Source organism: Lethenteron reissneri, chromosome 28 (genome assembly GCF_015708825.2).
Source record: "Lethenteron reissneri isolate LAM-NWPU_2019-01 chromosome 28, ASM1570882v1, whole genome shotgun sequence".
Lineage (NCBI taxonomy): Eukaryota > Metazoa > Chordata > Hyperoartia > Petromyzontiformes > Petromyzontidae > Lethenteron > Lethenteron reissneri.
The window spans coordinates 6,012,968-6,037,384 of NC_083806.1; the positions used below are offsets into that span (position 1 = coordinate 6,012,968).

Below are 24,417 nucleotides of genomic sequence, written 5' to 3' on the forward strand. Positions count from 1 at the left end.
AGAAGAATTAAGTGAAACATTATGTTATTATTTTATTTTTATTAATTTTTATTTTATTCTTTACCTACGTGACTTTACCGAAAAAACTAAGAGGATGAATTTGAATGAGGCTGTAAAGTAAAATAAAAAACCTCGCCGGCCAGCTCGCGCGCAATGCGAGTTTCCACGGCCACAGGTTTGCTGTACGATGCGGAGGCGTGGACCATCGTAGACATTCTCTCTGGTTCTTTCGGTAAGAATAGAAAAAAATATAAAATAAAATAAAACACGACGTTTCGGTCGCAACACAAGCGTCCGTCTTGAGGTGAGACAAAATATGATCCTACAACCAAACTCCTTCCCCCCCCCTTCCCCCCACACCTCCCGTGCCTATATAAAGCCACAACAGCAGATCTTTTTTTTATCACCTGAAGACGGATGCTTGTGTTGCGACCGAAACGTCGTGTTTTCTTTTATTTTATTATTATTTATACCCACGTGACTTTACCGATAGAACCAGAGAGTATAGATTCCTGCAGTCACGAAAGCTTCAAATAAAGATTGTAGACATTGCCCTGGCTGATTTGGATCGGCAGCAGTCATCCTTATTCCACTGCGCGATGACAAAGACGCCTTCTTGGCAACCGATGTGGTTCGTACTTCGTCACTAAACGTGTCGCCGTTGCGTCCGCGCAAGAGCGGTCCTCCTGGGGCCTGAGTGGCCGAGTGCGAGGGAGGAGAACGGCTGCGGCGGCAGATCCGTGGGGACACCGTCGACCCAGCCTCGACCTCGATGCGCAAACTCCCGCGGACAATCCCGCGGTTCAGATGGTGGTCGACGGTCGAAGTGAGGACTGCGACCCAGCCCCCGAAATCCGTGGATCAAACAAATCACTCGAGACGCACGTGTCCGGCAGCCAAGAGGAGTTTGTGCGAACGCCGTCGCGAGAGACGTCGCACGCTTGGCGCGACGGCTCCTTCGCTGACCATTCGCGCGATGAGCGAACGAGCAGCCACGGGGGAACCCGCCTGCCCTCCTGCCCGCCTGCCCACCTGCCCTCATGCCTACCTGCCCTCCTGCCCGCCTGCCCGCCTGCCCACCTGCCCACCTGCCATTCTGCCCACCTGCCCGCCTGCCCACCTGCCCACCTGCCCACCTGCCCTCCTGCCCACCTGCCCACCTGCCCACCTGCCCTCCTGCCCACCTGCCCACCTGCCCACCTGCCCTCCTGCCCACCTGCCCACCTGCCCACCTGCCCTCCTGCCCACCTGCCCACCTGCCCACCTGCCCTCCTGCCCACCTGCCCTCCTGCCCTCCTGCCCATCTGCCCTCATGCCCACCTGCCCTCCTGCCTTCCTGCCCATCTGCCCTCCTGCCCACCTGCCCACCTACCCGCCTGCCCACCAGCCCACCTGCCCTCCTGCCCACCTGCCCTCCTGCCCTCCTGCCCGCCTGCCCTCCTGCCCTCCTGCCCTCCTGCCCGCCTGCCCTCCTGCCCTCCTGCCCACCTGCCCTCCTGCCCTCCTGCCCATCTGCCGGCAGCGAAAGCGCACTCGAGGATGTGACGCGGGGAGTTATCTTCCCACGCACATCCACGTGACGAGCGTGGCTTTATCAGGAACACGGTGAAGACACTCTCGTTTCGAGCGATTTGGTTTAAAGAGGGGGGGGGGCAGCTGGTATGGGGGAGGGCGGGCGGAGGCGGGGGGGTCATACACATTTTAATCAGGGTGGTGGGGGGAGGCACGACACTTTAACTGTTGAACAGACAAACGTTAACAAACGGCACAGTGTGATTGTGTCTATCGCGCATTCTGCGCCAGCTCAGAATCAGAATATGCATTTATACTGCAAGGAGGAATCTGATGAGCTATCAAGCTCTTTTTTACCGGCAGAGGGCGGGTAAAGACGTCACGACGACAAACGCGCTCACCAGCCCCTCCCCTCCCGCTGAAGAAACGTCTCTGCCGACTCTTCAGTCGACTAAAACTATTGCAGTTTTACTAATAGGGGTTTTTCCCCTTTTTTCTGGCAACAAAACATTGACACCTTTTTCAAGGAATTGTGCTTACATTAACCACAATACTTGCAGTCAAATGCAAACAAAAACAATACTCTGATAGGGGAAGACCCCTATTAGTATATTTTGGTACTGGCAATGGAAGTCCCATGATATCACAGTTTTGTCATCATAATCTTGGTCCGTGGCACCAAGGCCCTTGGCCATGATGACAGATTTTTTTTTTAAAGGGACAGGGGAGACGCTGCGTAGCCACCAGTCGTGAGGGCCCTGCATCACATGACTGCGACCAAATTCGGAATGTTGGCACCGGCTCCTGGAACTCGTCCTTGGCCGCCTCCCGGCGCTGTTGTTGGGGGAGGGAGGAAGGCGGTGGTGGTGGGGGGGGGGTGCGGGGGATCGATTGGCCGTGTGTTGTGTCACGTGCGTCGGAATAGTCGACATTCCGGGTTTCTCCAGGGCTTTTGTTGTGTAGCACGGCTTGGCTACGTACGGTGCGAAAGAAGGTCAACATGCATCCGTACGTGCAAAAGCACTGCAAGTCTCCCTCGCTTCGTGCGGCGGTGGTAGTAGATGCGTTCCAAAAATAGGACGCACAAAGCGAAACCGCACAAGGGGGTACAGCTGCCTGCCAAGTAGTGCACACAGTACACACACACACAGTGCACACAGCACACACACAGTACACGCACAGTACACACAGCACTCACAGCACACACACACAGTGCACGCACAGTGTTGTCCCACGTCCGACCGCATAGCCGCATGTGGAGCGAATTTAAACAACGTATAGCGAATTGTGGGTAGAAATAGGTTAGCCGCGTGCGCAGCGCCAAATCGCACGAACCGAACCCGCGTAGAGCGAGGAACATTTCGAGAGGTGGGGGGGGGGAGGCCGCGGGGGGCAGCTTTGCGGTCAGATGTTCGTGCCGCGTTTTTTTGTGCATGTGCGTTGAAATTTCTAGCCAACGGTGCTGATCGAAGGGTGCGGGAGAATGATGGACTCGTCTGGGTCACCCCTTGTTGAGCCCAGATTGCTTGTCACATCGCCAGGCGGCGAGAGAGAAAAACAGAGGGCGAAGGCTCGTACAGAGCAGTAGATCGATCATACTTGTTGACAGTGACTGCGGTGACGATGAACCATCGTGATGGTGCGGTGTCAACCGACACGCTTGCGAAGATCGGTCTCATCGAGATGCGGTGGCAGATTGAGATGAACCCTCTTCGGCCTTGGCTCTCTTCCAGGTGTCCTCGCTACGCTCGCTTGCAGAGCCCTTCATCCAGCAGCGGATAGATAACGGTTGATGATGATGATGATGATGAAAATGCTTGCGGCGATCAACGTCGGGCAGATGTCGTTGCAGATGTAGCTAAATGTGGTCCCGCCTCTTGCAGTTGCTGACTCCGCTCGTCGTCCACGTGTTTCGAGTTAGGCTCGCAACCACAAGAATTGCACAAACACAAGAGTATTGACTCTATGGAAATGACATATTCCAGACTTCCACTGTTGCATCACGTTGAACTGAATTGGTGCATATTGCTACGCTCGCGGACGACGGCTTTCAAGCACTACAAGCCACAAAAATGCGCCTCGAGTTTTTGCTTCCCTATTGAAAATGTAGCCATAATTCGCGACGAAGATTTGTAGCCAATTTTCCATATCGTGTAAGCTTATTAGGAATATGATTTTGTGTTGTTGGTTCGCATACAGTAGACCTGCGTTGACGGGTCACCGCATCGCGCGCTTTCAGATGCACTTCTGCGACCGTCTGGAACGCCTCTTCCGATATTAGGAAGCCGCTGGAGCAATGCACTTTGAAATCACCTCCATTGAAAGCTCTGTCCTTCCCCCGCACCTCCGATTAGCACGGTTGGCTACGTTGGGTGTAAAAGAAGTTCAACATCCTGCCAAGCCCTGGTGGCGGTGGTCACCCATCCAAGTACTGGCCAGGCGCAACGACTGCTTAGCTTCTGAGATGCAACGGAATTCGGGTGCTTTTATCCTGTTGATGTTTCTCTTCGGCAATTTCTCCGCAATTTGATGACCAAAAGCAGGATTTTATTTTGTGACTTTGCTAATTGGCACAAGTTTGCGTGGCAGTTGACTACTTAAATTACTGACACTGTGCTGATTATTGCTGGATTCGGTATATTTTTGAGCTGCTTATAAAACTGCTCAATCGGCACTTTTGGTGTAAACTCTTGCGGCTCTACCGCCAGCCATGTCAAGGAGGCATTTGTTTAATAATCAAGAACTCTTTAACACGTAGGCTTTCGCGACCAATATTATTCATAATATAAGTTTTTGAATTCCAGAACTCTGCTGATTCTTATTAGTTATTACACATATTAAATGTTTTGCAGCCTGAAAAAAAAACCTGCATGACCGTAAACACAAACTCTTTTTTTAACCCCCGTAGTAATAATTAAAAAGCACACAGAAATCCATATTAAAGTTTGGAAAACTATTGGAACCAGCAACTTTTACCTGCGGCACGCCACAGGAAAGGGAGTGGAGTCACGGATATAATTTATGGATGAGGATAAAGGGACGGGAGAGGGAATAGAGAACACAATATAATGGGAAATTAGAGGAAAATTATGGAAAATGAATGGCAAAACGAGAGCAAAGGGCCAGGGAGGATGATGATTGGGAGACGGATGAGGCTACATCAGGGACTCGATGCAATTTTCACAGGAGGCGGGGGGAGGGCAGGGATTTAGAGTGGGAGGTTTGTAGCACAAAAGTCACGTGATTTACCGGAGGCTTTTGCTGATTTAGTCAAAGACAGACAGATATTAATAGGTAAGATGAGAGGGGAGGGATTCAGATTGGGGGGGGGGGGGGTGTCCGCACATGAGTCACGTGATTTACCGGAGGCTCGAGCTGATGTAGATGTAAGTAGATATGAGTTTTGTGTGCAAGAAACGTGTGATGCGTTTTCCTTAAAAAGAATGCAAATATGATGATTGGTTTTTTTTACCCTTTTATCTGGCAACAAAACTGACACCTTTTTTTACAAGGAGTCATGTTTGCATTGACCACAATACCTGCGGTCGGAATGCAAACAAAAAACACAACTCTGATCATGTATGCACTGTCCTTTTGGCGTCATCTGATCCAACACCATGTGAGACTAGGCTCTAAGAAAAGTTGTCTCGGGTGAGGACCAATTAATTTCAAGGACAGAGCACATTATCAGAGTTGTGTTTTTGTTTGTATTCCGACCGCAGGTATTGTGGTCAATGCAAACATGACTCCTTGTAAAAAAAAGGTGCCAGTTTTGTTGCCAGATAAAAGGGTAAAAAAAACAATTATCATATTTTGCTACTGGCAAAGGAGGTTCAAATGGTGAAGAAATGCAAAGTGCAGAATTTACTGAGCTATGCTCGTTAAACCGACAGAGGCTTTGCTGGAGTTAAGTGTCTGGATTTGCACGACTGCTTGAGTTTCATCCACACACACACTCTCTTGGTGAAATCGCTCCACGTTTGCACTCTGTTGTCACCGACGTTGCTCTGTCACCCTTTGGCACAGCTAACCATCGGCGGTCTGTGCCGCCGCCAATTAAAATAGCAGGTTCATAAATGGCAACGTAATTGGGATTGTAACATTCCGGCAAAAAAAAATATATACGGCCAATTTAAAACGACAAGCGACTGCCTGGGCCGTGGATCGTTGTTGTTGTGTATGTCAGGATAATTTTTTTTTATGTAATTTATTGAACGTGCTTAAATATAGACAACTTTCCACTCTTAACTGTCACCTCCACCGTACATCATGTACTCCTCCAGCCCACCCCACCCACTCAACAACAACAACAAAACGTGAAGGAAAGTTTTTTTGTTTTTAAATGTCCGTTTTATTTCAAGTAAAACATTTTTGTAAGTTTGCGCGAAGTCTAAAAGTCTTCCTCGCAAATGTTTCCATGGCGAACTCAGGGCACCGTGGCGACGAGATGTTATCTCCCTCGCCCGGTATGCAAGAGGTCGTTGGTTCGATCTCGACCCTGATGCCTGCTGTATATTTGGACTTTGCGTGTTCTCCCCGTGCTCCTTTTTTTTCCCCTCCACATTTAGAATCAACGCGCGTTTAGAGCATTTGGCCGCTGCAAATTTCCTCACGATAAGCCACTTCGTTGAGCTATCATTTTGTGGCCAAGTCGTTTCTGAAAAAAAAAGCTGCATAGCTCAGTAGGGCCTTACATGGCCAAATCAAAAAATATATAGTTTGGTTAGGTGGGCATGGACACTGCCTTGGTGTCAAAGGTCAGCGCGCCGAACGCCCTCTGGTCAGTTCGGTCTCCCGCCGCGGCGGTTGCAACGGCGATGAGAGTTTCTTAACCCCACGGCCTCTGTCCACCGATGCTCGCAACAACGGGCACGGCGATGGTTATATGAGTGTGGCAGCAGTTAAGCAACAAAAAAATTCAGGAAAAAACAGAAAAATCCAAGAAAAACGAAGTGTAGTGACTGGGAATGACCCTGTGTGGTGCCGGGCTTGCGAGGCCACGGCGGGATGTCTGCTGTTGTGGGTACACCCGGGGTATAGTACCAGCCCTAGTGGGGGCTCGGGTGAGCGCGCTGGTTAAGGGGACGTCCATAAATGACGTCACGCACCTAGAGGGGGGGGCAGACATTTGTGACGATGTGTGACGGGGGGGGGGGGTAAGAAATGTGACGTCACATCAAAATTAATTAAATAGACTTTTTAATAAAAGGTTTTCTCCTACAACATCAGAGTGCTGCGCCACATTAAATACGCACTACAATGACAATAGTTTAAAGCGATTTGAAGCATGTTTTATTTTGGGGTGGTCCAGACCGGGATATCGGAACTGTGTATAGTTCCGCGGTAGCATGGTTAGTTGGGTGGTCACCACCCAAGAGTATGTTGTGTTAATAGCCTGGAGTATGTTGTGCTTAGAGTGTAATAAAACGTGTTGCTCCCAAGACAACGCCTGCAACTTAGTTGGACTCGCTACCAATGCACAAACACGATGGCAGTGTTAAAGTACAGGAAAGGGGCAAACGAAAACACAATATCCTGATTTGAAGCTTTCGTGACTGCAGGAATCCATACTCGGAGGTAGAAAATAAAATAAATCACGACGTTTCGGGCGCTTGCGTTGTGCCCGAAACGTCGTGATTTATTTCAGACCTACGTGACTTTACCGAAAGAACCAAAGAGTATGAAAACAACACACACACACACAAATTGAACTATCGCCATCCTACCAGGCAAAGCCCCCGCTGGGTTCAGCAAAGGCGGCCCGGCCGCGTTTCGCTTTTGGGAGTTCGGGACCGTTCGCCTTCGAGCCGCCGCGGATCGAGTGGGGATTTTACTCGCGTCGCCCCTTGTCAGCTGACGGTGCTAAAAGCTTGCCGCGCAGGGCACAAACACAGTGTCTCGTGTTTCTTTAGGCTGACAAACCGAAGAGAAAGCTGATCTCCCCCCCCCTGCCCTAATGAGAAGACAGATCATACAGCTGTTGTGCTGTGTCACTCAGCTCCCTCCCTGACGACCAAACAAACACATACTGGCAAGGGAAATGACTGTTTAAAGTGATAGTCCTTGTATGCCGTGTCCAAGCCGTGCGTTTGTCAGATACGATCCTATCTGCATCTTTTTTGTTAATCCGTGGAAAAAAAATGTTTTGCTTTCCTGCGGTCGGTCGTATGAGATAGAGGTCATTTCTGCTCAATGTCCCACGTGTCTTTGAGCCTGTTGGGTATTTATTCGCCATCCTAAGTGCCACACACGACGAACACTGAGAGGTTGAAACAATGCCACTCTTTTTTTTTTAGAGGGGTGGGGGGGGGGGAATTTGAGGAGCTGGCATCGTAAGCAGCGATTGGAGACTGTGGGCCCGATGTGAGCCAAAGGTCACGGAGTGGGCCCGATGTGGGCCAAAGGTCACGGGGTTAAGTCATGCTACAAAATCCCCGGCAAGCCTGTGTGAGTCCCAATGAATAGCAATGTTAATAATCTTCTTGGTTCTTTCGGTAAAGTCACGTAGAAGAGAAATAATAAAATAATAATAAAACATTATAAAATACAATTCTGACAATTCTTTATTATGTTTTATTTTATTATTTTATTATTTCCCTTCTATGTGACTTTACCGAAATAACCAAGAAGATGAATCCCTGCAGTCACGAAAGCTTTAAATCGAAATTTAATGTTAATAATGTTCATGAGTGCGATGCTATCCATTGATTAAACGGAATGCGGTGAGTGGCGATATCAATGATCACCTCCCAGTCATCGTCACTGCCCATGGTGTGGATGTCTCCCCAAGCTGTCGACATTTCTCACGGCTCTACCACGTAACGATCCACCCATAGCACCTGCACAACCAGCTGATGCCATTGCTCCATCTCCTCGACGGACGCCAGTTTCTCTCGAATGTGTTCCATTCCGCGGCTGCATCGCCGTCACAATTTCCCACCAACCGTCGTGCCATCAACCCTATCTAGCGATGCGCGTCCTGCCCAAGCCCATTCATATTTTTTTTATGCCTCTAACTTCTCAATGTATGATTTCCAAGTGCGTCTGTTACAGCATTATCGATTGTGGCCGTGCAACCCAAACTTTGCACCGTATGATAGACCGACGTAGGCCTGCGCTCGTGCCAAGGAGGGGGAATGGAGCGACATCACGCAGACTCTCTCTCTCTCTTTCTCCCGATTCCTTCACGCCGTGATCAGCAGGCCTCGACATCGGTGGCATTTTTTAGCTCCTGAACGTGTTGCTTACCATCCAGTGGCGTAGTCACGACATGATCAGCTCAGGGGGTGCGGCAATCGGTACGGTGATGCCCCCCAATATTGTGTTTGTCTCGCACGGTCGCACCTAGGCGATTGCATATCGCCTGCTCCTCTTGCCTAATCGCATGATTCGTTACGCTCACGGTCTCGAACATTTAACGCTGTAGGGGTGCTCTCGTTGTTGTTCTTTGACACTGTTATTGAAAACAAATCTCACGGTGGTTTGTCGGGGGGGGGGGGGGTGGGGCAAGGCACCCCTGTCTCCACGCTTGTGACGCTACTGCTGCCAGCGTGCAATGTGACCACTCAGAATTTGACCAAAGCCCCAAACGCTTTGTTGAATCCTCCACGAAGAACGCCGCACCGCGCGGGGACCGTCGCTCACTTGGGCCTCTTTCCCGCCGGCACGCTTCACCCGGCACGCTTCCTCGCCGCGCTGCCAAGCCCCGTGTTTACGTCTCCCTGGTGACTTTGGGCTTCCTCTATGTGGGTTGCCAGCGCCACGCCCGGCCGCCTTTGTCTCACCGAGTGCGCGATGTTTTAACACAACCGCACCAAGGTACTCATATAAGGTTCGAGTCGACGCAAGCGATGCCCGGGACCGTTTCGGATGATTCGTCACTGTTGTTGGTGGCTGTGAGCGGGAATCGAATTCTGGTCACCGAGCTCATAGCGGTAGCGCCACCCCTACAAAGACAAAGATCTCCTGTATAGGTGCTTACATACATACATAGCCTGAACAGACTGTTGGGGCAAGTGCTGTTAGTGAGCACCTATGAAGGCCGGCACTTCACACGAGGGGGTGGGTGGCCAACACCACGCTCGGCCGCCTTTGTCTCCCCACCCAGGGGGAGACCCAGAACCGGCTCAGATAATCGTCACTGGGTGCTGGCCGCGAGCGGGAATCGAACTTGGGACCGCGGCGACATACGGACGAGACGAGGGTAACGAAAGGCCTTCCTACGGTTTTGCCCCTTCCCCCAACATTTATCCGTGCTATTTCTCCTTTTTTACTTGGGGGGGATGGGGGCGGCGGGGGGGGGGGCTAATCAACAAAAAGTCTCCCCGGACTGATCTGGCCTTGTTTAGAGGTAGTTGTGTGTTTTTTATTGCTTGGCAAAGGTGGACCTCCTTGCATACGCGCTCAGGAATTCGCTATTTGTTGGATACGTCTCATGGTGATTGTATCGCGGCACGGGTTGTGAGCCGCTTGCCGCGAGCACGTAGCCGACAGGGGGGGGGGGGGCGGGGTTGTTATGCTGTTGACACACGTCGTGTACATTTATTGTAGTGATTGTTCATGGCTGTACGGATATCGAATATAGAAAATGTGTATTTAAATATATTGTCGAAAATAATTAAAGTGACATGGAGTGTGTGTTTTTGTTTGCTTACCCCCCAGTTGGTATGTGGACACCGATTAAGCGTCGAACAAACCCACTGAGTATACATTTTTTTGCCCACGTTCACAATTATGGGTGTAACTATGCAATTAATGATATTTTTTGAGCCAGCAGTAGTACACTCATCATGTAAAAACAAGTGTAAACAAACAAAAAAAGCATCTGCGGTGGGGTTTTTCGTGGTGCTCGTTTGACTGGATAATATACACGTGGCATCTAAATGTGATGTCAGCCGGCCGCTCGCGGCCGCTCCATTTGTAGGGGTGTTACGGGAGGAAAACGTACGGTTACACAGGGGTGTCCACATCCACGTCCGCAAACGGTTACCACCCTGGGGGGCTGTGGGGGGGGTGCTGTGATCCCACACAGCCCCGCTCCTCGGTGGCAAGTTGTTATAAATGGCGGAGAGCCAGAGAGCTCGAGGCAGACGTTGGGAACGGGTCAAGATGAATAGCCAGTGAAGATCGAAGACCAGCTTAGCTAGTCCCTGGAACTCCTCTGGTCGCTGTCCTTCTAAGGGCCTGGCAGAGCAAGCCAGCGGTGCGACCAGCCAGAGCCGCCAAGGTCGACGTCCTTCTGAGGGTCGAATTCGTGTGGCTGGTAGTCGGGATCTGTGCCTAGCCAGGGCAAGATCAGGTCGTCTCCTTGAGAGGACGGGTGGCAGCTAGCCTGGGAGTGCTTACTGTTAATAAACGGGTGAAGAGGCCGCTACCTCTTCAGTTATACGCTGTATCTACGTAAGTTGCCTCAAGCTCAACCGTCCCTGTCGTCACTACACATTCATGACAATGCAAAGAGAGAACAACAAAAAGTTGATTCTCAAAACACGAAGACCCTGACGAGTGGCAATTCGTGGGCTCGCAAACGCACCCCTTTTGTCGAGGCGAGATAAGAGAAATGCCAATAAGATAAAGAGATGGCAGAGATTTCGATTTAAAGCTTTCGTGACTGCAGGGATTCATCTTCTTGGTTCTTTCGGTAAAGTCACGTAGAAGGGAAGTAATAAAATAATAAAAATAAAACATAATAAAATAATTCTCACGACGTTTCGGCCACAACGCAAGCAGCCGTCCTCAGGTGAAAACCAGGTCCGTCGAGGCGACAGACTCTGTCGTGAGAATTATTTTATTATGTTTTATTTTTATTATTTTATTACTTCCCTTCTACGTGACTTTACCGAAAGAACCAAGAATGTGGCAGAGAGGTGAATGGTTTCCCTCGATTTGAGCTGATGTTAGATGGTTACCCACGCGTATCATCTCGCCTCTCTCATCTCCTTCCGTGTCCCTCTCTTCTCCTCTTCGTTCCCAATCTCCTATGTCTCTCTCTCTCTCTGTTCCTCCATCGCTACAAATCCACGCGCTATGGCGCTAAAAGCAGCGCGAAAGAAAAGTCGCGTGGTTGTGGTGGTCATCGCGCATGCCACGGTGACGAGCGAGCGCTTCAGAAGGTGAATTAATTTGTTTGCCGGTGACTTTGTGTATTTCATATCGAAATCGCCTCCAGTGTTTTTCTGCTGGGGGCAATTAAAAGTGTTTAAAAGTCAAAGTCTGTTCCTCCATCTCCCTGTACCCAATCCCGGTTTCGGCCCTTCTACCTCCTTGCACCCCTCCACTGGAATTAACGTCTCCTGTACATTAAGCAGCACTGCCCATAGACTAACACTGCCCATAGACTAACACTGCCCATAGACTCAACACTGCCCATAGACTCAACACTGCCCATAGACTCAACACTGCCCATAGACTCAACACAGACCATAGACTCAACACTGCCCATAGACTCAGCACTGCCCATAGACTCAGCACTGCCCATAGACTCAACACTGCCCATAGACTCAACACTGCCCATAGACTCAACACTGCCCATAGACTCAGCACTACCCATAGACTCAACACTGCCCATAGACTAACACAGCCCATAGACTCAGCACTACCCATAGACTCAGCACTGCCCATAGACTAACACAGACCATAGACTCAGCACTGCCCATAGACTCAGCACTGCCCATAGACTCAACACTGCCCATAGACTCAGCACTGCCCATAGACTCAACACTGCCCATAGACTCAGCACTGCCCATAGACTAACACAGACCATAGACTCAACACTGCCCATAGACTCAGCACTGCCCATAGACTAACACAGACCATAGACTCAACACTGCCCATAGACTCAACACTGCCCATATACTCAACACTGCCCATAGACTAACACAGACCATAGACTCAACACTGCCCATAGACTCAGCACTGCCCATAGACTAACACAGACCATAGACTCAACACTGCCCATAGACTCAACACTGCCCATAGACTAACACAGACCATAGACTCAACACTGCCCATAGACTCAGCACTGCCCATAGACTAACACAGACCATAGACTCAACACTGCCCATAGACTCAGCACTGCCCATAGACTCAACACTGCCCATATACTCAACACTACCCATAGACGAACACTACTCATAGACTCAGCACTGCCCATAGACTCAACACTGCCCATAGACTCAGCACTGCCCATAGACTCAACACTGCCCATAGACTCAACACTGCCCATAGACTCAACAATACTCATAGACTCAGCACTGCCCATAGACTCAGTACTGCCCATAGACTGAGCACTGCCCATAGACTGAGCACTGCCCATAGACGCAACACTGCACCTCTCCATTAAGCAGGCCCCCTCCTCAACCTCCTTCCATTCCTCTTTTAAAGCCTCACCTCTCCTCAATCGCCCATTCTCTTCCCCTTCCATCCCCCACCGCCCCTCCACTCTTTTCTGTCCCTCCCCAACCCTTTCATGATCCCTAAGTAACCCCTATATCGCTGCCACTCATTCCTCAATCCTTCTACGCTCCTGCCATCTAAATAATGTTATTCGCTCACCGCGTTGTCAGCGATGTCAAATGCCTTTAGTGAAGGCGCTCTATGAACGTACACGTAGATGAGATTGCCGTGAAGGGGCACCCTTGAGCTTCTTGGGGCCCGAACCTTTTCCTCTTTGTTTTGTCCATGCCTGGTGCCACCACTGCGCTCGAGAATTTGCTAAACTTCTTCTTGGTTCTTTCGGCAAATTCACGTAGAAGGGAAGTAATAAAATAATAAAAATAAAACATAAGAATTTTATTATGTTTTGTTTTTGTTATTTTATTACTTCCCTTCTACGTGACTTTGCCGAAAGAACCAAGAAGATGAATCCCTGCAGTCACGAAAGCTTTAAATCGAAATTGGCTAAACTGTTCAATTAAACTGTGTTTTCTTTTACCAGGTAAGGCCCCACTGAGCTATGTAGCTCTTGTTCAGAAGCGACCCAGCTATCACAAACGACAGCCCGACGCAGTGGCGTATCGTCGTGTGCGAATGCATATCAGCCAAATGCTCCAAACAGCAAGTTGTTTCTCAATGTGTAGCGGACAAAACCTGGAGGGACGCGGAGACAAATCCACGCGACCACGGGGAGAAGAGCGAGAAAGACACGCAAACTCCAAATACACAGCAGGCGTCAGGCCGGGCATCAAACCCCGCGCCTTCCCTGTTACAAGCGTCGCGGCTGCGTTCCGTTCAAGGTGGCCGGTCGTCTTTCCATTGGCAGAATTTCCTTAGATGGCGAGAGAGCAAAAACGAGTGTGCTCGCTCCGCGTTACCCAAACACAGGCCAAGTTTTACGCTCCGTGTCCTCTCTTCACCAAACAGTTATTCGTCAGCGTCACTCTGTTATGGAAAACGAGCGCGTGCTCGTTGTTCTATATGGGGCTGTTGTGCGCTTCGGCAGCATCTTTCGGGGTGGGGGGGCTTGACTCAACATTTTTTTACGCGTTTCACTAAAAGCACTTTTAAAGTAAATTGTGTTTGGCCTTTTGTTCAAAGCGGACGAATCGATGTTACCGCGGTGCAATCAGAGGTCGCAATCGGGTACCCGATACCCGTACCCTACCCAATACCCACCTACCCGTACCCGGCCGGGTACAGGTACGGGTAAGGAATAAAAACCCGTTTGCGACTTCTGGGTGCAATACTCTACCGGTTCGATTCCATCTCCCCGCGCGGACGTACGGAACTTTTCCTTATACCGGATGAATCCGTGGAGCTATAAAGCTCTTTTTTTCACAGATGTCCAGTAAGGGGCACGTGGTCAGACCGTTACAAGAACAAACGATGCAAAGACACCATAAGAGTGCAAATAATCAATTTAGTCAGTGAGCCAGATCTGAATATTGACACCGCCTAAGGTATACCCATCGATCCATTTGGCGAACGTGGCGTGAATGACGTGATATTTCCCACTCATTTCACCCCGCTAGCACGTGCTTCACCGCTGTCGTGCCACGCAATGGAATCGGGAACCCCGCTAAATCGGCGCCACCTCGCCGTGGCGCCGGCGAGCGAGAGGTCTGGTCTGGGGCCTCGCCGACCTAATGGGGAAAGTTTCTTGGATCATCCCCGCACCATAACGGTGACGTGAACTCTCGTCGCTTTATTTGTCCTCGCCACGCGTCAGCGCTGTCGCCGTCGTCGTCGTCGTTGTTGTTTGCGGCGCGTAAATGATGAAGCGCGCTAACGTTCGTAAACGTTTACGAACAGCGCTGTGCATCGTTTCCCCATCGTGCAGTGACTTCAGTTATTTTTTGCAGATGGTTGGCCTTGCATGTGTAAACAGACCAGGCGGGAGTGTTTGTGTGTGTTTGTCTGTGCGTCTTCATGCCATGGGGAGCAGTAGTGCAACGGTTAGCGCACTGCGCTACGAACCCGGCGACCCGCGTTCGATTGCCGCTCACGGCCAACACCGAGCGACGATTATCTGAACTGGTTCTGGGCCTCCCCTAGGCCGATTCAGCCTTAAATGAGTACCTGGTGCGGTGTGTAAACATTACCACTCGGGAGACAAAGGCGGCCAGGCGTGGTGCTGGCCACCCATCCCCTTTGTGTGCCGTGCCGGCCTGAATAGGTGGTTGCTAACAGCACTTGCCCCAAACAGTCTGTTAGGCTATACGGGGGATCTTTGTCTTCATCCCTAGACTGTAATCACTTTCCAGGTTCAAAAATGTTGGAGACACTCCACAAACTTGTTTCAAAATGTTATTTGGTCCGGAGCAATATTTGGAAGATATGCTTCACGCAGCGTTATAAATATTCAACACATGACGGGGGAGCCAGTCGTCACTGTCAAGGCTGAACGATCTTGGAAGGAACTTCCTCCCCCTCCCCCGGCGGTCAACTTTCTTGCGTGGAACGCACTACCACGAGTTTACAAACTTCCAATGAACGTCACACCGCGTGCCCCGTGACTTGTGCGCACGCGGCGACCCTCTCCTGACGTATGCGTTGGGAGTGGCCAGGGTCACGCTGGAGGTCACAGCGGCCGAGCTCTCCGGCACTTTGAACTGGTCGTAAATACAGATTGTAGAGCTGTCTTGGTGGCCAGCTGGCTCGGAGCGCAGTTGCATCGGATCAGCATCGCCAAGATATCCCGTGGTTCGAATCTGGCCGGTTAAACCGGGTTTACGTTACGCGTCGTGTAAGGTTTTTTTGCTGCCAATGTCATTGATATTTGCGTAAGGCCACTATGTAATGCGTTCAGGCTATGCAGATTATTTTGCCGCTATAAATGTCCATGTGATAAGCCACTTTGTTCAGCTATCATTTGTGGCCAGGTCTCTTTTAAACAATAAGTTAATACGTCCGTGGGCTTTGTCTGGTAGGATGGGGATGGTTTAGTGTCGTATTTGTATGTGTTTGGGTGATGTTTCACCCTTCACAATAGAGCTTGTTTGGGTTAGATCGCGTAAATATATAAATGTGTCGTTAAAGCCGCCACCACCCGACACAGCCAACTAGTAAGGGTTGTCACGTAAACAGAACGTGGCCAATTTGTCACTAGTACAGCACTAGTGTGTAGTGTAGTGTATAGTGTAGTGTATAGCAGTGTAGTGTATAGTGGGGTGTATAGTGTAGTATACTAGTACAGCACACCGGTATGTTGGAGAGCCAAGCCACAACATTTACAATCTGAGTACGACGCTTCGCCAGTGGCGGGTTTTAACGACACATTTATATATTTACGCGATCGAACCCAAAAACCTCTATTATGGATGATATTTGTCGCGAAAGCCTACTGCGTGTTAAACGTGTTTAACCTTCTTGTTCTTTGCACTCCTATCGTGTTTATGTATCGTGTTTGTTGCTGTAACGTTCTTACCCGCCCCGACTGGACATCCGTGAAAAAGAGGATCATAGCTCATTGGCTTCCTCCAGTATAAATAGAAAGTCTGCTTCTGAGCTGACGGCCAAACTGTGTCGTCAAAACCCTCCGCCACCTGGCGGGCCAAGCAAACTGAATTATCACGCGGGCGTGCGGGCGTTTTATTCGTGTCAGCTCACCGGCATGTTAAAGAAGAATTCTCGTGACCAGATTCAGCGAGTAGAGATACGCTCGCGACTTTTCGTTTGAAAGTGCCGAAAACGAATTTCATGCTCACTGATGGGTCACCAATGCACACACACACACACAAAGACATCACATTACAATCTTAATTTGAAGCTTTCGTGACTGCAGGAATCCATACTCTTTTGGTTCTTTCGGTAAAGTCACGCAAGGTAGAAAAAATCAAAGATCACGACGTTGCGATCGCCGCACACAAGCAATCGTCTTCAGGTGGGAAGACTTCGGGTGGGAGAAACGATTGCTTGTGTGGCGATCGAAACGTCGTAATCTGTTGTTATTTTTAAATCCTTTATATTAAGTTCGCTTGCTTGCTTGCGTGCTTGCTTGCTTGCTTACGACGTGCAAATCTTTCGGTCGTTTTTTAACCCACTTCCCGTGATCCAATCGAGCTGACATTTTGCACACAGACTCGTTGTGCGAGACAATTAATGTTCGTGAAAAAATAAAATCCATAATGTTACACTGTTTAGGGAAAACAAATTAAATATTTAATTACCAATTGCTTAATACTGGCAGACAATCATCTGACCCATAGGTGGCAGCCATCTCAAGCCAGAGGACGAGAGGACTCTAGCCGCCACGCATATAAAGGATTTATAGTGAAAAACTTTGTTTTTACGGGTTATACTTATTTCTACCTATGTGAGTTTACCGAAAGAACCAAGGAGTACATCAAATTACGTTTGATTATTCAGCAAACGTTGATTTGGCTCAATTCCAGCTCTTGAGAATGTTTCTGCCACGTAACGAGCGACGTTCTATCAGTGTGTGGTAGCGTGTGCCCCTTGTGGTGCAAGTGATACAAAGGTGACTTGAAGGATTTTTGTTGGGGGGGAGAAGTTCTGTAATTTATCTCTCTTTCACAGCTGTTCTCTAACACACGAGACGCATTGCTGTGCGCGATTTCCGAAAGGATTCTTGAATTCGTAAACCACACACATCTCTCTTTCTAAATCAGCTCTCGATTCCTGCAACTCACGTGACTTCCGTGTCACCACTCCATAGATCAGGGGTCGGGAACCTTGTTGACTGGGAGAGCCATAAAAGCCAAATATTTCTAAATATATTTCATTGAGAGCCATATAGTATTTTTAACGTATAATAAATTTAATATGTCTTACTTTTAATGCGACTTCTGGTGCTGCGTGGTTTTGCTGATGGCCTTGTAGTCTGGTTCATACGTGGTGAGGTTGAGCTTCATGCAGGCGTGAGCCGTGAAATTTATCTTCAAAACTAATTTCTGTTTACTTTAAAATGTATTATTAAGTAATATTAAGTAATATCGCAAGCATTTTAAAATCAGTTCCAAACTGATTTTTTTTTCAACTCTAAATTGTCTGGGAGCCATATGCCGTCACCGGAAGAGCCATGTATGGCTCGCGAGCCATAGGTTCCCGACCGCTGCCATAGATACAACAAGCATCAGAGTCCACGACCTCCTTAATACCAGGCGAGGTAGTTGACATGTCACTGCTGCCCTGTTGAACTGCTGACTCTACTCGCCATCCAGTGGTGTGTCACGGGTAAAAAAAAGTAGTACGTATTCTAAGAAAACAATTACAAAACAATCATAATATTGAAACGATAACATAATTGCCCAGCTATTATATTCACTGTGCAAAAGTTTGGAGTGCTAATTTGGCATACAGTGTTTTGGTCGGATTTATGATTCAAACGTTCATAACAGTTTCGGAAAACACAAGCCACAGAGAGAAATAAAATGAGGATGAATGGGTAATCTTTTTTTACGTGTATACATATTTGTGATATGGCAAATGAGACATCGTGAAAAAACCGAAAACACACCGACTGTATAATAATTGCAACCGCGACATTTATTACAAAAAAAGTTTAGTGAAGAAATATTACCATATAAAGTTTTTGCAAATCACAAACAGAAAACATTGCTTTGTAATTTGTATCATTATTTTATACATATATTATGTATTCACGTTCATTTCATATAGCCTATATAATACACAAACATACACCACTTATATACGTTTAGGAAATGGGATAATTTGACAGTCGTTAACGAGAGAGTGGGCCAGCTCCACTGTGTTTTCGGGTTGTGACGCTTGCTGTTGCTTGGCACGATGTCCGACGTTTTGCTCCACATGCCGGGAGAACTGAATAGTCCATACTCCAGGTTTCTCCTGATTTTTATTTTTTGGTGGGGGGGGTGTGTGGGTGGCTGGGATACAGAATTATTTCCGTTTTAGCCACCTCCCAATTGAAAAGTCTGTAGAATAGCAGGACACTATACGTTTAGATACGGTGGGGTGGGGGGGGGCTGGTGGTAGTGCCACACCTGGCCCATGCGCTAATGAGTCGTATTGCCCGTAAAAAAACATCAACACGCCAAAGTCACCACCCTCCTGTCGTGTTTTCGGGGGCTCGCCCCGCGTGTTGCTCGGCATGATGTCCGACGTTTCGCCGAACTGAAGGAGCTCCTTCCAGCACGTGGAGCGGAGCGTCGGGACGTCGCACCGAGCAGCAGCAACAACCACAACGACAACAACAACAACAACCAAAACAACAAGACGCGCTGCTGTGACCCGAATAACACACCGGGGAGAGCTACACGGCCACAACCGCAAAAGTCACCACAACCCCCCAATCCCACCCGAACGAGCGCATCCCGCGCGCCGCACCCGCATCACTGTTACCGGAGCAACGCGACATCGTTCGTCGGCAAGCCGCGCTTTGCCGTAAAGATTCCCAATTACGTCGCAGCTTGACGTGCGCGGGTCGTCGCCGTCGAAGCCCCTAATTCCCCTGATTGACGGACCTCGTTAGTAGCTCCAGCCTGCGGAGGCGGTTGAAGAGGGATTGCACGTACGTGAAGACGCACTTGGAGTCGGGCCGATTGCCCATAATGATCATGTCTTCCACGTCCAGTAGAGGGTCACAGTGGGCCAAACGCCTGCAAGGACAATCAGGAGGAGGAGAAGGGAGGGGGGGGTGTGACGCGTGAGCGATGACCGGTACCGTTAATTTAGTCGGGGATTTCAGACGGCACTAACCCGCGGTGGCTAGGAGATGTTAACTACCTCGCCTGGTATACAGGAGGTCGTGGGTTTGATCCTGACCCTGATGCCTGTTGTATATTTCGAGTTTGCATGTCTTTCTCTCTCTCTCTCTGCTTGTGGTCGCGTGGATGTTTCTCCGGGTCCTCCTGTTTTCCCCTCCATATTTAGAATCAACATCCTGCATTTAGGGCGTTTGGCTGCTATACATTTCCACGTGATAAGCCACTTCGTTGAGCTATCATTTGTTGCCAGGTCGCTTCTGAAAAAGAGCTACATAGCTCAGTGGACCTTACCTGGTAAAATGCAATCGTTTAGTTTAGTTTTAGATTGGTTGGCAAGTCTCGGTGTGGAGGTTTCATGTGGCCTTTTGGGTCTGTGTTTAGCAAGTGTGTTTAAAATATATATCGATATAACTACCGTACATTTGTCGAAAGTTGTTGTTATTATTTGACCCTTCCTGCTGAAATCAATAAACCCTAAATCATTCTTAGCCAAGGTGCAAGTTTCTGGATTATAGAGCGCCTTGAGTGAAGGCGCCTCTATAAATATAAATGAGATTAGAATTAGATTAGAATTAGATCCCATTTACTCTGTCCCTGAGTCTGCTCGGCGAAAGCAGTCAAACATTTAGGGCACCCTTCGTTATTAAACGCTGGGGCGAGGGAGCGTTGCAATTATTACCGAATGGGCCAATCGGCGAACTCGAGTAATCATTTATACAGCACTGGATATGCGTACAGTACACACATAATGGGTTTAACACGTAGGCTTTCGCGACCAATATTATTCATAATAAACATTTTCGGGTTAGATCGCGTTATTTATAAATGTGTCGTAACCCTCAACCACCCGACACGGCTAATCAGCAAAAAAGTGTCACGTTGACAAAAGACAAATAATTCACTGCTTTAGCCCACCGGTGTGTTGAAGAGTGAAACCACAACATAATGGGACCTCCCTTGCCAGTATCAAAATATAAGAATGGGTTTTACCCTTTCTGGCAATAAAACCGTTGTGTTAAGATGTTAAAATACCCAACAGAAACCTTTTTCAAGGAAGCATGTCTGCATGGACCACGTATCCTTGTGGTGAACATGCAAACATAAAACGTGCTCTGGAGGTATATGATGATGAATTGTCTTTGAAACTGATTGGTCCACACCAGAGACAGCTTTCTTTTTAGCCTCGTCTCAAACGGTGTTAGACCAGAGGACGCCAAAAGGCAAACAGCACAAAGACAACGCACTATCATGATATCGAGAGTACACACACACATGTATATAGGCAGTTGCCATGTTTGGCGCTGAAGTCTCTCACAACACGACTAAATGATCTCAGTCTACGTCTTGCTGTTGTCATGGCCATGCTTCTGTCTGTGGTAGGGGTAGGCGTCTCGTCTCCGTCGTTCTTTAGCTTACTTTGGTCGAGCCCAGCGGACGTGAGTTAGCCATGTGGGAGCGAGCGAGCGAGAGTCATCAAAATCGGACCCCTAAAAACACAACAACGTGTGTTTCTGCTGCTTCGGCATTCCCTGTCCGTGGCCTTTGAAAACCCGACAAAGCGAAGGGGAATGTGACCGCTGGTTAAAAACAAAATTACAGCGGTTCAAATATCGGACGCCCGATGCTGAAGGGTGGGCCGTGCTGCCGGGGGCGCCGCTGATGTGCGTGCCGTAACGGACGGGCCACCCACGGCTGACTGTGTTAGCCCCCCTCACTCACACGAGCCGTGGGTTTCTCTGGGGGGGTGACTCGACTTCTTCCCTACGTGTAGCCAAGCCCTCTCGGTTCATGGTGTTGGTTGCCCAAACGTCAAAAATGCAGGAAACCTCCCGGATATAAAGTGTCGCGACTGGCTCAGGCGTTCATCTTCTTGGTTCTTTCGGTAAAGTCACGTAGAAGGAAAATAATAACATAATAAAAATAAAACGTAATAAAATCATTCTCACGACGTTTCGGCCACAACGCAAGCAGCCGTCCTCAGGCGAAGAACAGGTCTGTCGAGAAGACAGACTCTGTCTTCTCGAGAGACCTGTTCTTCGCCTTATTATTTTATTATTTCCCTTCTACGTGACTTTACCGAAAGAACCAAGAAGATGAATCCCTGCAGTCACGAAAGCTTTAAATCGAATTTTTTTTGGCTCAGGCGTTGTTTGATAATTGGCCCGAGTATAATTATTGTTATCATTGCTACTACAGTTCTGTATCTATGGGAAGCTGCCACATCGGTGTCGTGGTTAGTACCCTGGACTTTCAATCGAGAGGCTGACGGTTCGATCTCCCAGCGTGGCAGTTGAAACGATGGCTGTTTCTTAATCCCCCCCCCCCCGCTACTGTCGATCCAGCAGACCGACAAGGTCATAAGGAGTGGGAGACAAAGGCGGCCGGGCGTGGTGCTGGCCACCCACCCCCTCGTGTGCCGTGCTCGCCTTCATAGGTGCTCACTAGCAGCACTTGCCCCAACAGCCTGTTAATGCTATACGGGGGATCTCATATTTTTACTGGCAAATGAGGTTCCCATAGTGTAGATGCTTGCCCCGAGCTCTCATACTCTGATGGTGCATTGTCTTTGAGTTGTGTGCCTTTTGGCGTCATCTGGTCCAACCCATGTGAGACTAAGCTCTAAGGAAAGCTGTCTCGGGTGTGGACCAATCAACTTCAAGGACAGTGCACATTATCAGAGTTATGTCTTTTGTTTGTATTATGACTGCAGGTATTGCGGTCTATGCAAATATTACTCCTTGTAAAAAGGTGTCAGTTTTGTTGCCAGATAGAAGGGTAAAAAAACCAATTATCATCTTTGTCTTTGTTTGGTAAGGAGTGGGTAGTTTCGAAGAGTAGGTCAAAATGTCCCTTCCCCCCACCGCCCAGAGGGGCATCTCTAGGGCTTTCAGGCTCGCTCTCGTGGAGGCCCTTCCGGCAGCAGTGGCGTCAGCAAGAAATTGCAGGGCTGCGCCTTCAACTTTTACTGTGGTCGTGGGAGACGTTTGTTGAAAAACAACAGCACGTTGTAGTTTGAGATCATAATGGATGGTTGTGCGATGCTCATTCGTCTAAGGCTCTAGGTTGTGCTTGACCCCCCCCCCCCCACGCGATCAATAGAGAATTAAGAATGCTGAACATTTATAGATTATTGAATGCAGAGGTTGTGACACCAAACAAATGGCTTAATTGGACAGGGCTCCACAACAGGGGTGATCAGAGGGCTAAAGCCAAGGCCGGTACATTAAATTATCCTTAATTATAACGGGGTTTTTTTAAGATTCACCTTGTAAAATAATAATTTTGTAAATCAATGTAATGTCTTTTTTTAATGCCATCCGACTGAAGTTGAAAGTGTTTATGCATAGCTGTCTGTCTGTAATGGGGTGAGGGATGCATGATAACTCTGGTTTAAAAAAATGCACTATGACCTCAAATTAATACAATGTTGTGTTGCTATTAGTCCAGTAAATTGTTTGGGCACATCTGCTACCCAACGCTCCGTAACATCATTAAACATAAAAACGTAAACCTCGATACAGTTGACAATATATATCATTCAAATCAAGTTGTGGCCGTAAGTTAATTGTTGTTTTTGGAAGTTGCCCTATTGAAAAGAAGCCAACTTGATCAATGGGAGACACAAACCGGCACTAGTTAGACACCCCCCTCGGTGTGCTGGCTTTACCGGCTGAGGTGCACCCTCCTGGGCAAGGGCGATATCCGAGGCCCATGGTCTCATCGTGGCCTACACTCGGTTTGTTTCACGTCGATGATGATTTTGATGGTGATGTGGTGAATGTCATATTTCTACAGACGAACGCATGTAACCCATACGCGCGTGTGTGTGTGCATGCTTTTTCTTCCTTGTTCAATTACGTTGCAAGAATTAATGTGAATCTTGACTTAAAGCTTTCGTGACTGCAGGAATTCATCTTCTTTGGGTCTGTCGGTAAAGCCACGTAGATAGAACAAATAACAAAAAATAATTAAAATAATAACAAATAGGGTGATATTGTTATTATTTTTATTATTTTAAAGTAATAACAAATAGTGTGATATTGTTATTATTTTTATTATTTGTTTTATCTACGTGGCTTTACCGAAAGACCCGAAGAATAAAAAAATAATATAGTTTTGCAATTATAGTTCTTTTTAATTAAGCATTTTTCCCCCTGTTTAATCTTTCACAGTTAATTTACACTTTTTTTTCTTCCAATTTACTCCGAATGGCAGTGCGTTGCCACCTGTTGCTGTCACTTTTAAAATACCCCCAGGTAGAGTTTGCAAAAAAATTATTTTAATTTTCACTTTGGCCGCTGGTGCCCAGAAATCCTCCTAACCACAATAAAATGCAACTTTCAACAGTTTGGAACAGCTGACAAACTACCATTCAAGAATATTAATTCTAGATTTGAAGCTTTCGTGACTGCAAGGATTCATACTCTTAGTTTTTTCGGTAAAGTCACGTAGGTAAAAAATGAAATTAAAATTAATAAAAATAAAATAATAAAAATCACGACGTTTCGGAGGCAACACAAGTCTCCGTCATCAGGTGGGACCGTCACAGCCAGATTTGCTGTATCAAGTGAGGCAGGGATTCCGATATGCAAGTTCTTAAATACAAGTTAAGGGGGAGGAGAGGGGGGGAGCTTATCAGAATGTGGTAGCCAATGAATGGAACGTATTGGGAGAGGGGGTGGAGCTAAAAGAATAGTAACAAAAAGCACGCTGTCTGAATACTTACAGACGTCCGTGACTTACTGAATGAACGGGTGAGTCG

At 48.2% G+C, this 24,417-nt stretch overlaps 1 protein-coding gene across 1 annotated transcript in view; it reads right to left on the reverse strand.

Annotated features, from left to right (window-relative positions):
• Window positions 1-18,438: 18,438 nt before the first annotated feature.
• LOC133348865 (smoothelin-like) overlaps window positions 18,439-24,417 on the reverse strand; it is a 60,924-nt gene continuing 54,945 nt past the window's right edge. The window contains exon 11 of the mRNA XM_061561928.1: window positions 18,439-19,547. Within this exon, the coding sequence (XP_061417912.1) occupies window positions 19,391-19,547 (157 nt within the window). The 3' untranslated portion in view covers window positions 18,439-19,390. The remainder of the gene's footprint in view (window positions 19,548-24,417) is intronic.